The 13247-nt window shown below is 41.3% G+C and overlaps 1 protein-coding gene across 1 annotated transcript; it reads right to left on the bottom strand.

Moving 5' to 3' along the window:
- Positions 1 to 66: 66 nt before the first annotated feature.
- On the bottom strand, positions 67 to 13107 carry gmip (GEM interacting protein). Its single transcript, XM_086175834.1, has 21 exons — positions 12870 to 13107; positions 12037 to 12127; positions 11311 to 11401; positions 11130 to 11193; positions 8575 to 8700; positions 6837 to 6901; positions 6645 to 6752; positions 6477 to 6557; positions 5663 to 5824; positions 5309 to 5446; positions 4637 to 4827; positions 4422 to 4513; positions 4262 to 4324; positions 4064 to 4147; positions 3817 to 3959; positions 3550 to 3726; positions 3328 to 3465; positions 3057 to 3250; positions 2658 to 2985; positions 2041 to 2143; positions 67 to 1388 (listed from the first exon to the last, which is right to left on the bottom strand). The coding sequence occupies exons 1-21, from the start codon at positions 12913 to 12915 to the stop codon at positions 826 to 828; spliced, it is 3048 nt and encodes a 1015-aa protein (XP_086031960.1). The 5' UTR covers positions 12916 to 13107; the 3' UTR covers positions 67 to 825.
- Between the last annotated feature and the right edge of the window lie 140 nt (positions 13108 to 13247).

Here is a 13247-nt window from a genome sequence, read left to right as displayed (position 1 = left end):
TCAGTTACCTGATTGGATCAAGATGCCATCAAAAGAACAAAGAGCAGTGAAGATCATGTCGATTAAATTGAACTTTTTATGTTAGTCTGCAGACTATGGGATGTCAGGTCTGTTTACATGCCATTTCAGTTGAATATACCTGGATTTAGATGGCTGGCACCGGAAAAGGTGCGATCTCAACGGCTTGTGTTCACAAACCCACGCTTTATTGCCCCCCCACCTCCTTTTTTTTTTCTTTTTTTTTTTTGCAGCGACGTTCTGGCTTTTTCCCTGCAACCCTTGAGAAGAGCACCCCCATGTGTCACACCGAGGAGGTGCAAGACTCCCCCCCCTCCACCCCTCCACCAGAGCCAAACAAAACAACAGCTCTCGATTTGCACATGCATTTTCTGCCTCCCAGTTTGGGGACAGAAAGCAGAAAAAAAACGTGATTAATCAGCGTTACAAACATTTTTTTTGGTTCATTTATGACACCGTATCTCCTGAAATGAAGTCCCTGCAAACACAAGAAACAGATGTGAAAACAGACGATCCTCTATAACCCGGTGGACGGTCGACACTTCAGCTATCCATAGACAATTAGTGGTTTAAGTTGCTGTGACGTGTCAGTCAGCAGGTATTTTAAAATGTGTTTTTCTTCTTAGAGAGAAGCTAAAGTGTGACCTTTTTCCGGAAACCAGTCATTCAGAGCCCAGCGAGCCGTGTGAGGCATCCCGCCTGTTTTTGACTCCAAAACATCTCACATTAGTCACCGACAGATGGTGAGAAGACAGAAATAATTTCCCGTCTCTCAGTGTATGCGTGTGTTCCAGAGTAGTACTTTCCTCAGACAAAAAGTTGCTCATCTTTTCCCGAATGGCTGCCTCTCCGTCTCAGACCCGACAGGATCTTCTCGGCCGGGGAGGTCGCGTTGCGCTGATTCAAATCCGGTCTCTGTCCGCAACCCGGTCTATTGCTCGAAAGGCCGACGCTCGGATCGGTCGGATCCGCGGTCGCCGGCTGCAGAAGGAACCCCCGCGCTGCGTCCGAGGGCCTCTCGGCTGCAACCGATGGAAATACGGAGCCGAGGCCCAGCATGACGTCGGGTTTGTTCCCCGAGGCCTCGTCCCCGCTCTCACAGGAGAGATCTAAGCTTTGGGTGAGTCTCTTTTCGGCACGCTCTGGAGAGCAGCCGGCGCTGCTGTATGCGCTCCCCGGGCCGTCCACGGTTTGGTGAGCGGACTGTCTTGCTGGGTGACTCGGTTGGGGGAGTTGGACGCCCGGCTTCTGATGTCGGTGGTACTTTACGGGCTGTCTGGTGAAACGATAGTGTGGCTGGGTCACGAAGACAGAGTCGGAGTCCTCCGGCGGCCTGCTCCGGTTATCGCTCGATGATTTCATAGCCAAGACTGCAGCACAAGGAGAAGGAGGCGTTGGAGTTGAATAACCCTCCCCACCATCATTATATGTTTGTTTTAAACTGTTTAAGCAGGCCGGAACTACACACTGCACCGAGTGTACAGTGGCTACTTTAGGTTTATGACTAATAAACAGTTTGTTAGTAGCAACTAGAAGATTTGAAGCTGTTGTATTTTGCCCCAGGAAACAGAAACAAGAGAAGCGTGAAGCAAAACGAAGAAGAGAAGAAACCTTCAACGTAAACGACACCAAAACTGAGAAATAAGAAACGGTCACAGTAATAATAATTTCACTCCACGGCAAGACGAAAGAAAAGTGTTCTCGTTTTACAGCTGAAATGGCAGAAGTGAAAAAATAGAAGGAAGGATTATTTCTATAAACGTAGGTAGAGAAAATGTGTATAAAAAGAGAAAAGGGGAACTCTAATAATCACTTGAGACTGCCTGCTTCCCATATCTCTGAGCCTACAGGAAGATACTTAGCAACATCAGATCTCTGTCATAACACGATTTAGAATCTAGATGTTTCACCATAATCTCCAGCTGGATAAATAAAACGGCATCTTCTAATTTATTCAAGCAACAACTATTGTGATCCTTTTCTCATCTTGGAATCGGGATTCCCTTACTACAACCCGCCTACCTGCTCTGTCAGTGGCTTCGGGGCTGAGCTGGTCCACTGCCTCATTGGACGAAGACTTGTCAGAAATATAACCTTCGCTTGACTCTCTCTTGATTTTTCGCGTCTGTTGGAATGACACAAGTTGAGTGGTGGATTTCTGCAAGTATTTACAAACCAGGTGAAATCTTTCCACTTTAGCTGGTGCTAACCGTTCTTACAGCCATTGTAGAGTAATTTGAACTGTAAGGTTATTTAGTTACTTTTTCTAGTCGGCCGCAAAAGCTCCTCGGGGTAGCTTTAGTCTGATTTTTTTTTTTTTTAAGGAAATGCCCTCATAGAGAAGCTTAAAAGAAGCACAAAATCTATGCAGAAAGAAACAGCAAAAAAAAGCAAAGGCTGTCCAGTGTATTAATCCCGAAGAAATGTGGCAAATGAAGTTAAGGTGCAAGGTGCTAAACAACTGATTGATCAGTCAGAAAAAGAAGAATTAAGTGCAAACTTATTCGTACTTTGTATTCCAGCCCGATTTAATTTCTGCACCGGTGCAATTCGGAAATAATTCAAACGGGAACCATTGCGATTTTTATGATTATTTAGCGAATCCTATAGAAAAACATTAACGTCGCTGCAGAACTTACTTCCAGCAAGTTGGGATGATCTTTGGAGGACACCGATGCCGGACGGCCGCCCTCCGGATGTCCCCCGTCCACAGGACAGGAACGGCCGAGAGGGCTTTCTGGAAGCGTGGCAGTAGGAACAGGAGGGGTTGGTGTTTCAGGCCTTTGTGCAAGTCCAAAAACCTTGTCATGATGTGTGATGAGGAACTCTATTAGCGCAGCCTGGTAACTGTTCTCCAGCAGGGCTATCATGGACATTTCTGATGCAATAAGGGGGCGCAGTAGCGTCGGGCCGAAAACGATTCCCAAGTTGCTCGGGGACATTTTGTTCTCCGTGTTCTCAGACACTCTGTAGAAACAGAAAAGCACGCAGATGAGGAAATGATGAAGAATACCGACGACTGTCATTTATTTCCTTACTTGTGCAAGTGACATATCAGGTGCTGCAATGTGCCGTAACAATATGAAGGGAGTTTCTGGAGCAGCGCTTGAAGTTTGTGAATGATGTCCCCTATCTCGGTCATTTCTGCCGTGGATTCACTTTGGTGATGAATCGTCTTTCCGACGGCCATTAAATCATTGTAGAGGTCAAAGGTTAGCAGTGGCTCTGGAAGCTGAGAAGGGCAACTTTTAGTTAGTTTTGAAAAAAAAAATGGGAGAAAAAAGTTGATTCTGCAACGAATCCTTGTACCTCCTTGAAGAAGTGCTTAAGGATAGAGGTGATGTCATGCGGTGAGAGTTCGGAGAGGTCCACGTGTTCCTTTTGCAGCTCAAAGGCCTGGCAGAGCTTCTGAATACGAGGCTTGGACCCGCTTACGCGATACACCCCCTCGGAGGAAAGCAAAAAGAAGAAACATTGCGAGCAGACCGCGTCTTACTCTCGAGTCTTTCCACCGTGCTAAACGAGTAATACCTGGAGAGAGAGAGCGCGGCTTTCAATCTCAGATGTGCAACGAAGCACCACAAAGTGCACTCGGTCCGGCCGCTCGTGCATCAGCGCCGACAGGTCGACGCCGAACACGGTTCCCTTTTTGTGCTCGCACTCCAGCTGACAAATCTCCATGCACTTCCTGTGAAAACCCAGCCCACACTGAGGACGGGCCAGAAACAATACGTTAGTATCGTTTCTCAAACCTCACGATGCATTTCTCACACCGATTTTTTACGGTGTGCGTCGTACCTCTTCGCACTCAACGCCGCCGACAACTATGTAGTTGTCACACTGTTTACATTTGATAATCTTATTCTTGAGCTTCCTGAGTCGGTGCGTTAGTGCAGCCCGCGAAAGTGCGCGCACTTTGACTTGCTGACCGTCAGTACACTCTGCGGAGAGAGAAAAAAGATCTGTTGAGCGTTTTGCGAATTCGCCGGCTGGTTTCGATGAAGTCGCTAAAAATAATGAGCAAGAATTAATTAAAAATAATTACCCGATTCAGACCCTATGTCACGGTCATCCAGGTCATCCGGGAACCCTGTCAAATTAGTTTTCGGGAATCTCCTGCTTGTGTGAGCTTCAGTTGTGTGTTCCCACAGAGCGGTCGCAGTAGAGGGGATTTAAAAATGATTTTTTTGTCACGTAAATATGAATGCGGAGTCTCACAAATTAATTGAATCCGTATATTTACCGGGGCTGGACAGAGATTCCAAACTGCTTCCGATACCGTCATTGTCACTCTGTCCCATTCTCCCTAAAATGAACGGAAACGTGTTGGGAAATTCTACATCAGTTCAATTCAATATGTGTCCTAAACTAAAAGTCCACGTGTCACAATGTGTATTTCTTACTGCCGTTGCTTGGCTGTCTGTACGGATTCTCATCCGTCAGAGGAGAAGAGTCCTGGGTGTGGCTTTGAACGTTACCGGTTTTACGTTTGTTCCTTAAAATATATAACAACGACGGACATTTTATTCGTTTATTAGCAACCTTCAACACGTGCATTTGATATCGACACTTGTTGGAATGGAAATTAAAATCACTACTTGGACTCAAAGTACCGTACCGTTTGCTTTGACCATTATACTCCTGGAAGGTAAAGATGTGGATAGGTTGCTCGGGCTGTCGTTTGCTGAGGATGTGCATCAGATACGCCTTCCCGGGCTCCAGAGACCTGCTTGTAAACTCCAGATTGTGATATCCGAGGGGAACCAGCTCGGTCTGCTGCTGCTGGTAGTAAAACATATTGACCGTGGCCTGATAAAGACAGAGCAGCGATAAACCCGGTAAATGACATCCAGATGAGTGTAATGAACAAAATCATAACACAGCTTGGCTTATTGACTTCCTGTTTATGTTTTCCCTTATTCTGTTTCTTCTGTTATTGAAATGGAATAAAAGGAAAACATATCTACGAGCATATGGAAATAAGTAACGATTGCAATATTTTTAGTCCTTATCTACATTTGTATTATTGTGTTCCTAATTTTCTGGTTGTATGCTGAGCTACGACAATAAAGAATATCTAATTTATTACATTATATTGACCGATGCTGTTCGAAATGGAGGCCAAAAGATCGAAAACAACACTGATGAGCATATTGCCTTACTAGCGTACATCCTTTGTTTATACTGGAGTGAAATGAGACTTAATCGATTTGGAGAGAGCGGAGTATTAAACATTTCTGGATGTATAATGTTAGGCAGAAAGACATTGAATTTCATCAGTCACACCAACCTCCTTTAGCACGGTGTCTCCTTGACAGATGAGCTTGCGAATATGAGAAATAATTCTCTCTTTGACTTTCCCTAACTCATCCTGCTGGATCCTGGCATCGCTCACACATTGATGATACAGAAACTCCGAGTCAAACACCTTGAGGAGACGGCAAGTATATAATGTCTCTTAGATTCAATGAAAAACATCACTATAAGGTTAAACAGAAATTAAAATGGCATATTAAACTGAACAGTTGCAGATCATCTATGTCTGCTAAACTTTAAATCATGCCTAAAATTAAATCAATTTGATGGGGAACACACTTCATCATAAGTTTTTGAGTTTTCTATCGAAATTCAATGAGACGCTCACCCGGGTTTGAGCGTCATCTTTGGACTTCCTTCTCTTATCCATCGTTTTAATTCCAGCTGCGTCATCCACAGTCTTTGCTGTGACGGCCTTCGCTTTTACCAGCTCGTCACAACGCTGGTAGTATTGCTGCTGAGCCTTTTTTAGAGCTGTTACCGCGTCATTCTGCAACACACACACACACACACACACACACAATATGTTTCTTAAAATTGGTCAATTTGAGTTTGAGTAAGTTCTGAATCATGTACAGTGATCCCTCGCTATAACGCGGTTTACTTTTCACGGTTTCCCTACTTCACGGATTTGCATCGTGCATTGTCTTCTGCATTCTGATTGGCTAAAAAGTCACTCTACTTCTTCTCTACCTGTGCGTCAATAACGTTGCAGTTTAATATGTACACGTACGTAAAACAGCTTGCCAAATTTACATTACGTACGTGCAAATTCTCTTGCAATTTCGAGTTTCCCTAAAACCCATAATGTTGACAAAACGCTCTGGACCAGCAAAAGCACCTGCGGCAGGGCCCAAAAGGCAGCGGAAGATGCTATCTATCGCAGATAAAGTTAAACGTCTGGACATGCTAAGGGAAGGTAAAAGCTATGTGTCTGTAGGTCGGCATTACGGAATTAATGAATCTTCCGTTCGTTCCATAAAGAAGGAAGAAAAAAACATAGGGACGACAGCAGCAATGTATGGTATATTTAATTGTATAATAATTGTAAAAAAAAAAAAAATGTTTCTACTTCACGGATTTTGCCTATCACGGGTTCTTTTTGGAACGTTTCCCCTGCGAAAAACAAGGGTATACTGTACCATTCTTTTTTGCTCTTTTGCCCACTGGTCCTTGAATTCTTTGCGCCACTTATCAATCTCATTTCTCTTGGCGGCCAATGCCTTTTTGGACACGTACAACGAAGGACACAGTTATTTCCGCAAGACAATATGCTGCTTGAAAGTGACGTAAATATGAGTCAGTTTTACTTGGTAACAGTGGTTGTGTATGAGCTCGGAAGTCTTCCTTGAGTTCAAACTGTTCTTGATGTCTTGCTCTAATGCCATGGTGTAGATGTACTGCAGGGGCATCATCTCCTACATGTGTAAGAGTAGTGTTATGAATAAGAAATGTGTCATAATTAAGAAATAGCATACGGACCGTTTGGTAACAGAGCCTACCTGCGGCGCCAAACTGGCTTTCGCTGCATCAGATGTCTTCATGACATTTTTGACAAATTCTTGCTCTGTCAATAAAAATCAGCACATCATTTAAAATAATGCAACGAGGAGGGTTGATGTGAGCTGTAATATTGATAACTGCTGTCAACACGTTGATTTGATATGTCACTTTTTTCATACCTCTCAGAGTTCGGGTAATATTTAGCTCTATCTATCATCTACCTGTTAGCTGCAGAGATCTATTAATCTTCTTTATTTATGATAAAGAAGTCCATTTGTTGTAATCGTGCTTCTCCACGCAGCTCTACTCCAGAGCTAATTTGTCTCACTCGTGACACCGATGTGATTGCGGGATTGAAAAATGGATTCCAACACGTGTAATCCACAGTACCTTCAGCTTGACTATTAGTCAACTGTTCCTGTTGCCGATCATTGTCCTTTACTATCAGAGGGACACTTTCATTTCGCTCTTTCAACAACCTTGGCTGTTTATTTGGTCAATCCGAGGCACCCGTGCCTCCCGGATTCAACCGTCATCAGGGTCTACGTTCTCCAAAAGACACCTGGTCTCCCACATTACCCTTGTCTAACATGCTAATCTACCATCTAATCCTTTTTGTGGGTGTGTAGATGCGTCTGTCGCTTACTGGGGTGACTAAGACGTCCACAGAGCTCCTCAGCAAGTCAAGCATGATCAGATCAAGTCGAAGCATTCTGCTCCCCCGTACACAATAAAAATGATGGCTGCAGCACCAGATCTGCCAGTCTGCCAGTCTGCCTTGTTTCAGGTTTCGGTTAGGCACGTGACAATTGTGACAAGTGAAATTTTGTCTTACTTTCAGGTCGAAAAGTTATACCAATTTATATTTGTACTTAAGACCTTAAAACACTTTATAGCCTTGACTTTGACACTTTATAGTTTTATTTGTATTTCTTATTCTCACACCCCTTATTTTTTTACTGTTTATGCAATTTTCTTCTATTATTTATTATTGTTATGTTTTACTTGAAACTCTGGCACAACAATTTCCTTCGGGATAAATAAAGTTGTTCTTATTCTTATTCTTATTCTTATTCTTATTCTTATTCTTATTCTTATTCTTATTCTTATTCTTATTCTTATTCTTATTCTTATTCTTATTCTTACTCTTACTCTTACTCTTACGCTTACTCTTACTCTTACTCTTACTCTTACTCTTACTCTTACTCTTACTCTTACTCTTATTCTTATTCTCATTCTTATTCTTATTCTTATTCTTATTCTTATTCTTATTCTTATTCTTATTCTTATTCTTATTCTTATTCTTATTCTTATTCTTATTCTTATTCTTATTCTTATTCTTATTCTTATTCTTATTCTTAAATACTACACCTACTTATCACAAGGTGAATGACTAAATATATACTGGATAGCTGATGATCATATCATTCTGCTTTTCTTTTTGCAGTTACAGGACTGTCTCAGAAAATTAAAATATTGTGATAAAGTTCTTTATCTTCTGTAATGCAATTAAAAAACAAAAATCTCATACATTCTGGATTCATTACAAATCAACTGAAATATTGCAAGGCCTTTTATTTAGTATTGCTGATTATGGCTTATATCAAGAAAACTCAAAAATACTATCTCAAAATATTAGAATATCATGAAAAAGTCCTTTTTGTTTTTTTAATTGCATTATAGAAGATAAAGAACTTTATCACAATATTCTATTTTCTGAGCCGTTTGTATGCTTACCCAAGGTTATTCTCTTTTCTATCCACGCCAGGAGGTCTTTCGCGTAACGGCACCACATTTTCGCATACTGCAGGGCCGTCTCCACTCCATCCTCGCAGCGACAGAGGGCCAGGTCTGCTTCCTGGGCTGGGAGGGAGTACATCAACATTGCTGCGGGCTTTACGCGCTCGAAGCGACTCCCCAAGATGACACGGTGTCCATTGGGCTGCCCCCCATGACAGGTTGGCCCTTCTGCCGCCCGCAAAATATTTTTTTTACTCTTGTGAAAACATAAATCCAATAGGCATCTTCAATGCCTAGATCCAGATCAGAGAAAACGTATTAAAATCGCATTAAAAATGCTTCTGCAGCATCTACGTAAAGGTTTTCACAATCGAGATCCTGCAGTTGGTGTTATTAGCTGGCGGGAAATATTCTCAATAAACAAAAAGAGAGATTTGACCCAAGTGACATTTTGCACCCTGTCAATAGACATTAAATAACTTTTCCCCTCAATCATCCACCTCCACGCCGACACACACACACACTTCCAGGCTGCTAGAAAGGCAAAGGTTGAAATGAAAGCAGACTCACTTAAAGCTAAGCTGTTCAAAGGCTCAGTTTCAAATGTCAAAAGCAGCAATGTCACTGCTCTACTTTCATTAGAGGGGCAGGATGTCGATATGACAACCAACACTAGTTCTTCCTCTGTGACTCACATCAACACGCGGTGAAGGACGTAAATGTAACAGTCAGGAGGTCTAAAAAGTTTCCTGCTGCACTCTCTTCTGTCCACACACTCCATCATAACAACAACAGCAACCAAGCGCACAAACAAACAAAACGTCGATAACAAAGCTTTTTTTTGTCCTTTAGTCAAAAGTTGAAGCGGATGTAAATTTCTTCCTCTAGTCCACAGTGCAGTTCCAAGAACTCAGTTTGACTGACTAAGCAGTCATTGCTGTAAATTCTTATTCAAGTTCCTCTCCCAGTCATGCAGGTTCATATCCTACTCTCTTGATTTACATCAACAAATCCAATTATGGCAAAAGAAGAAAAAAAAAATCCAAGCAGGCCGATCACTTCTTCAAGAGAAATCCATGAAAGAAAAACTGTCTATTTCTGGCAAAGTGCTGATGGTGTTGCCAAATCTCTTCGCCTCTCTTCGCCTTGTCGTGAGTTTTCAGTAAAAGAGACTCAGCATATTGGGAAATCATCCACCAGCGGGAATCTGCGTGGCATTACGGACATACTCTCACGATCGGGGATTAGCCCGATGAAGTCCAGATTGTAGAGTGACGGGGTTTACAGGAGAGTTGGGAGAGGTTTACCTCCTGGTGTGTGACAGTATGGACGGTGTTAATAAAGGCTGATGGGTAACCCCTTCCAACCAACGGGACCACAATAAGCAATATTGCCAAAAGATGTTATCATATCAGATTATTATTATAATTATTTGTAGATGCATGACGTGAAATGAATGGCATGAATTACATTACATTGCCATCGATTGGTATTCGGTGTTCGTTCTCATAATTCGGTGATTTCTTTATCTTGGGGCCGAAAGAAAATAATAAAAAGATACATTAATTTGTAGGTGAGTACAGTATATGCTGCAAGATTAAATCAGATCTCTAAAAACTCTTTACATCCTCCCATTTCGGGAGGCGTTTGGAAACACACGTTACAATGGATGTAAGACTGAAGTTGGAGCACTGTGCAAGTGTAGACTTCCTTTTGGCCTCCCTTTTATTTTTATTACTTTAGCTAACATAATACCAACACTTTGGTAGGTAAAACAGTACAGCTGTCCCCGGCTTAATCTGCAGCCTTGATCCTAATCTTATTACCTCACGGCAATTACAACTCACAGAGAGCTTCATGAAGCACGTGGAGCTTGTAAGACAGAATATCATTTTTTTTTTTTTTTTTTTGTTAAAGGAAATTCCCATTTGTTCGTAAGACCATTAAAAAGAGCAATTATATGTAGAGATGAACAGTTGGGTGCATAGAAAAAAGTGATTTCAACTTTTGAATTAAAATAAATAAGAACCTCACAGTGATTCTGAAAGGAACTAAGCTTCACTGTTTGAATCCTCGACATCAGACCTGGGCATTTTACGGCTTGCGGGACACATCCGGCCTGTTTTGCTTTTTTATTTTATTATTTATTTATTTTTTATTTTTATTATTTCTATTATGTATTTTCAATCAATATTGAATTTACAAACTCCTTTTTCCCCTTTTTGCTTAATTTTGGATAGATGATTACATACAAAATAATGTCAGGACATTTATATGATCGGTCATGATTTTAAAGTTGAAAATAAAATGTCTAAAAAGTTAAATATATACATTTAAATTTCATTTTGTTCAATTTACAAGATACCTAGTCGGCCCACGCATAAAAATCATATAAGAAATGTGGCCCGTCAGCCAAAATAAGCCTGCTCTACGTCATCTATTGACTCCCTTGTGGTAACACACACACAACACACACACACACACACACACACACACACACACACACACACACACACACACACACACACACACACACACACATATACTCATACCTGATTGGTTTTCATCACTGTCACTTGAGACTGGGCGTACACGTCGGTCAAAAGTATCTGCACACTGTAGGGGCGAAAAAAACACTTTTAATATGTTTTCTGTCAGATTTCAAGTCAACCTCGATAAACAACAACAAACGCAGCAGACAGCGTTTTTATGAATATTATTGACCGCTCTTACAGCTTTATCATGTTGCTCTGTAAGCCCGGCGGTCTCTGTAGGGATGTACTCCGACTGTGAGCACGAGTCTGACATCAGGTCATCCCCTTCACTAGACAGGCAGACACAGTTTCGGATAAGAAGCAAATACAGTGAAATGGCAATATTTGAAAATCAAGTATTAAGTGGAACATGCTTTATCCAAACATCCCATTTCTCTGCAGCTTTGCGTCCAAATAAAAAAAGTGAACAGAAGTAGCCACACACACACACACATCTTGCATGATCGATATTTCCGACAAGTTATTAATTGCAATTGGAGGGGACAAAGGCTGGCATCGCAACCTAGAGCACATCCAGCATCTAAAATATACGAAAATTAAAATGAATACATAGAATAGGGGTAATATTAAAAGTAAGATAATAAAATGATCAAAATAAATTGAAAATAAGTGAAAAAATAGAGTGAAGTGACTCCAACATCAATAAACTGTACATCTATACAAGTTGCATTTCAATAATACAATTGTTGAGTGGCAATGACATTTGCAGAAGGTGGAATATTGCCTTGGCAACGCCACCAAAATGAGCAAAATGCATTAAAAAAATAACATAATTTTCTCATAAAAAGAAGGGGACTGTCTGACTTCTCAAAAAACAAAATTAAATATTGCATGTTTAGAGACTATCAATAACTATATATTTAGATCCAACTTCAAATGTTCTGGACACACGAGTGATACTTACAGTGAGGTGAAGGATAATTCAAGATTGTCGAAGTCTCTGAAGATCTCACTATATCGTTTAATTTCAGATTTTTGATTAAACTTCTTCACATCTGCAAGGAGGAAGGGAAATCCTTTAAAACATTGATAGTAGTTTAGATACAAAAATGTGAATCAAACTAACTACCACAACTAAGACACGACCTGGGGCATATAGTCACACCTTGGCCAAGGACGTACCGTATTGCCTTCGATTGCTTGAATTTTCAGTTATACATTTATTTTATGTACAATTTAGGGGAAGTTCCCAACTAGAACAAGCTATGCCTTCTGATGATACAATCTTTACGTGCTTGTGTCCCAATTTTGACATGTGGTTGGCATTAATAACATAAATCTGATTTTCTGTGCTACAAGTGCAAGAAGTCAGAGCATATATTTGTGTGAGCAATGTCTCCATTTTGGTCAACCACATCCTGTTGCTTTTCTGTCATCTCTCAGCATGACATTTGATGTCTTTTGTGCACCTCGCTTTGTATAACTGTTCTGTCTGGGAGGCAAGCAAGAAGTTCCAGCTTGTCATTTAATTGTATAATCCTGCACTCAAATCTCCCCAAAAATAAACACTAAACCCACCAAAATAAAAGCTCTCTTTAGCCCAATCATCTCCAGAATAGTATTAAAAACAAACAAATCATTCAGGAAGTAAACACAACACAAATACCGAAGCAAATAAACAGCAAAGACGTGTGAACGACATTCTCGGTACATGCATTCCCACATGATGAGTTTTTATGAAGTGAAAGGTGTAAAATAAAATAAACCTTAAGAAAAAAGTATGGGTTTTATGAGTACCTGTGGGTTGAGATAGGTCCTTGTTCTGCGCTTGTTCCTCTTCCATTTTACACGTCTGTAAAGGCCAGATCCTACCGACACCTCTCACACATCATCTGCCCTCAGGTTGACAGAGTAGGACGATGCCGGCGTGGGGCAAGTGGTCTTCATGGCAGCGCGTGCAGGCTCTGGCATACATTTGCAGGTATTCACTTGCGAATGTAAACTTGCTGCTGTCTGTCCTTTAAAAAAAAAAAGATCTTCCTCTTAGCGAGGGGAGGTTGACAAATTTTCTAACCATAGGAAGGGGAAGTGTATCTTGATATAGGCCCCACCTACCACAGACACAAGGAGAAAATGCCTTTGTGTTGAGATTGTGTTGATTTGGGACAAACCATG

The sequence above is a fragment of the Fistularia commersonii genome, chromosome 28 (genome assembly GCF_037954325.1).
Source record: "Fistularia commersonii isolate RoL2024-O1a breed Wild chromosome 28, RoL_Fcom_v1.0, whole genome shotgun sequence".
Taxonomy (NCBI): Eukaryota; Metazoa; Chordata; class Actinopteri; order Syngnathiformes; family Fistulariidae; genus Fistularia; species Fistularia commersonii.
Note: the sequence above shows the minus strand (reverse complement) of the source record. Positions and strands in the feature narration are given on the sequence as shown.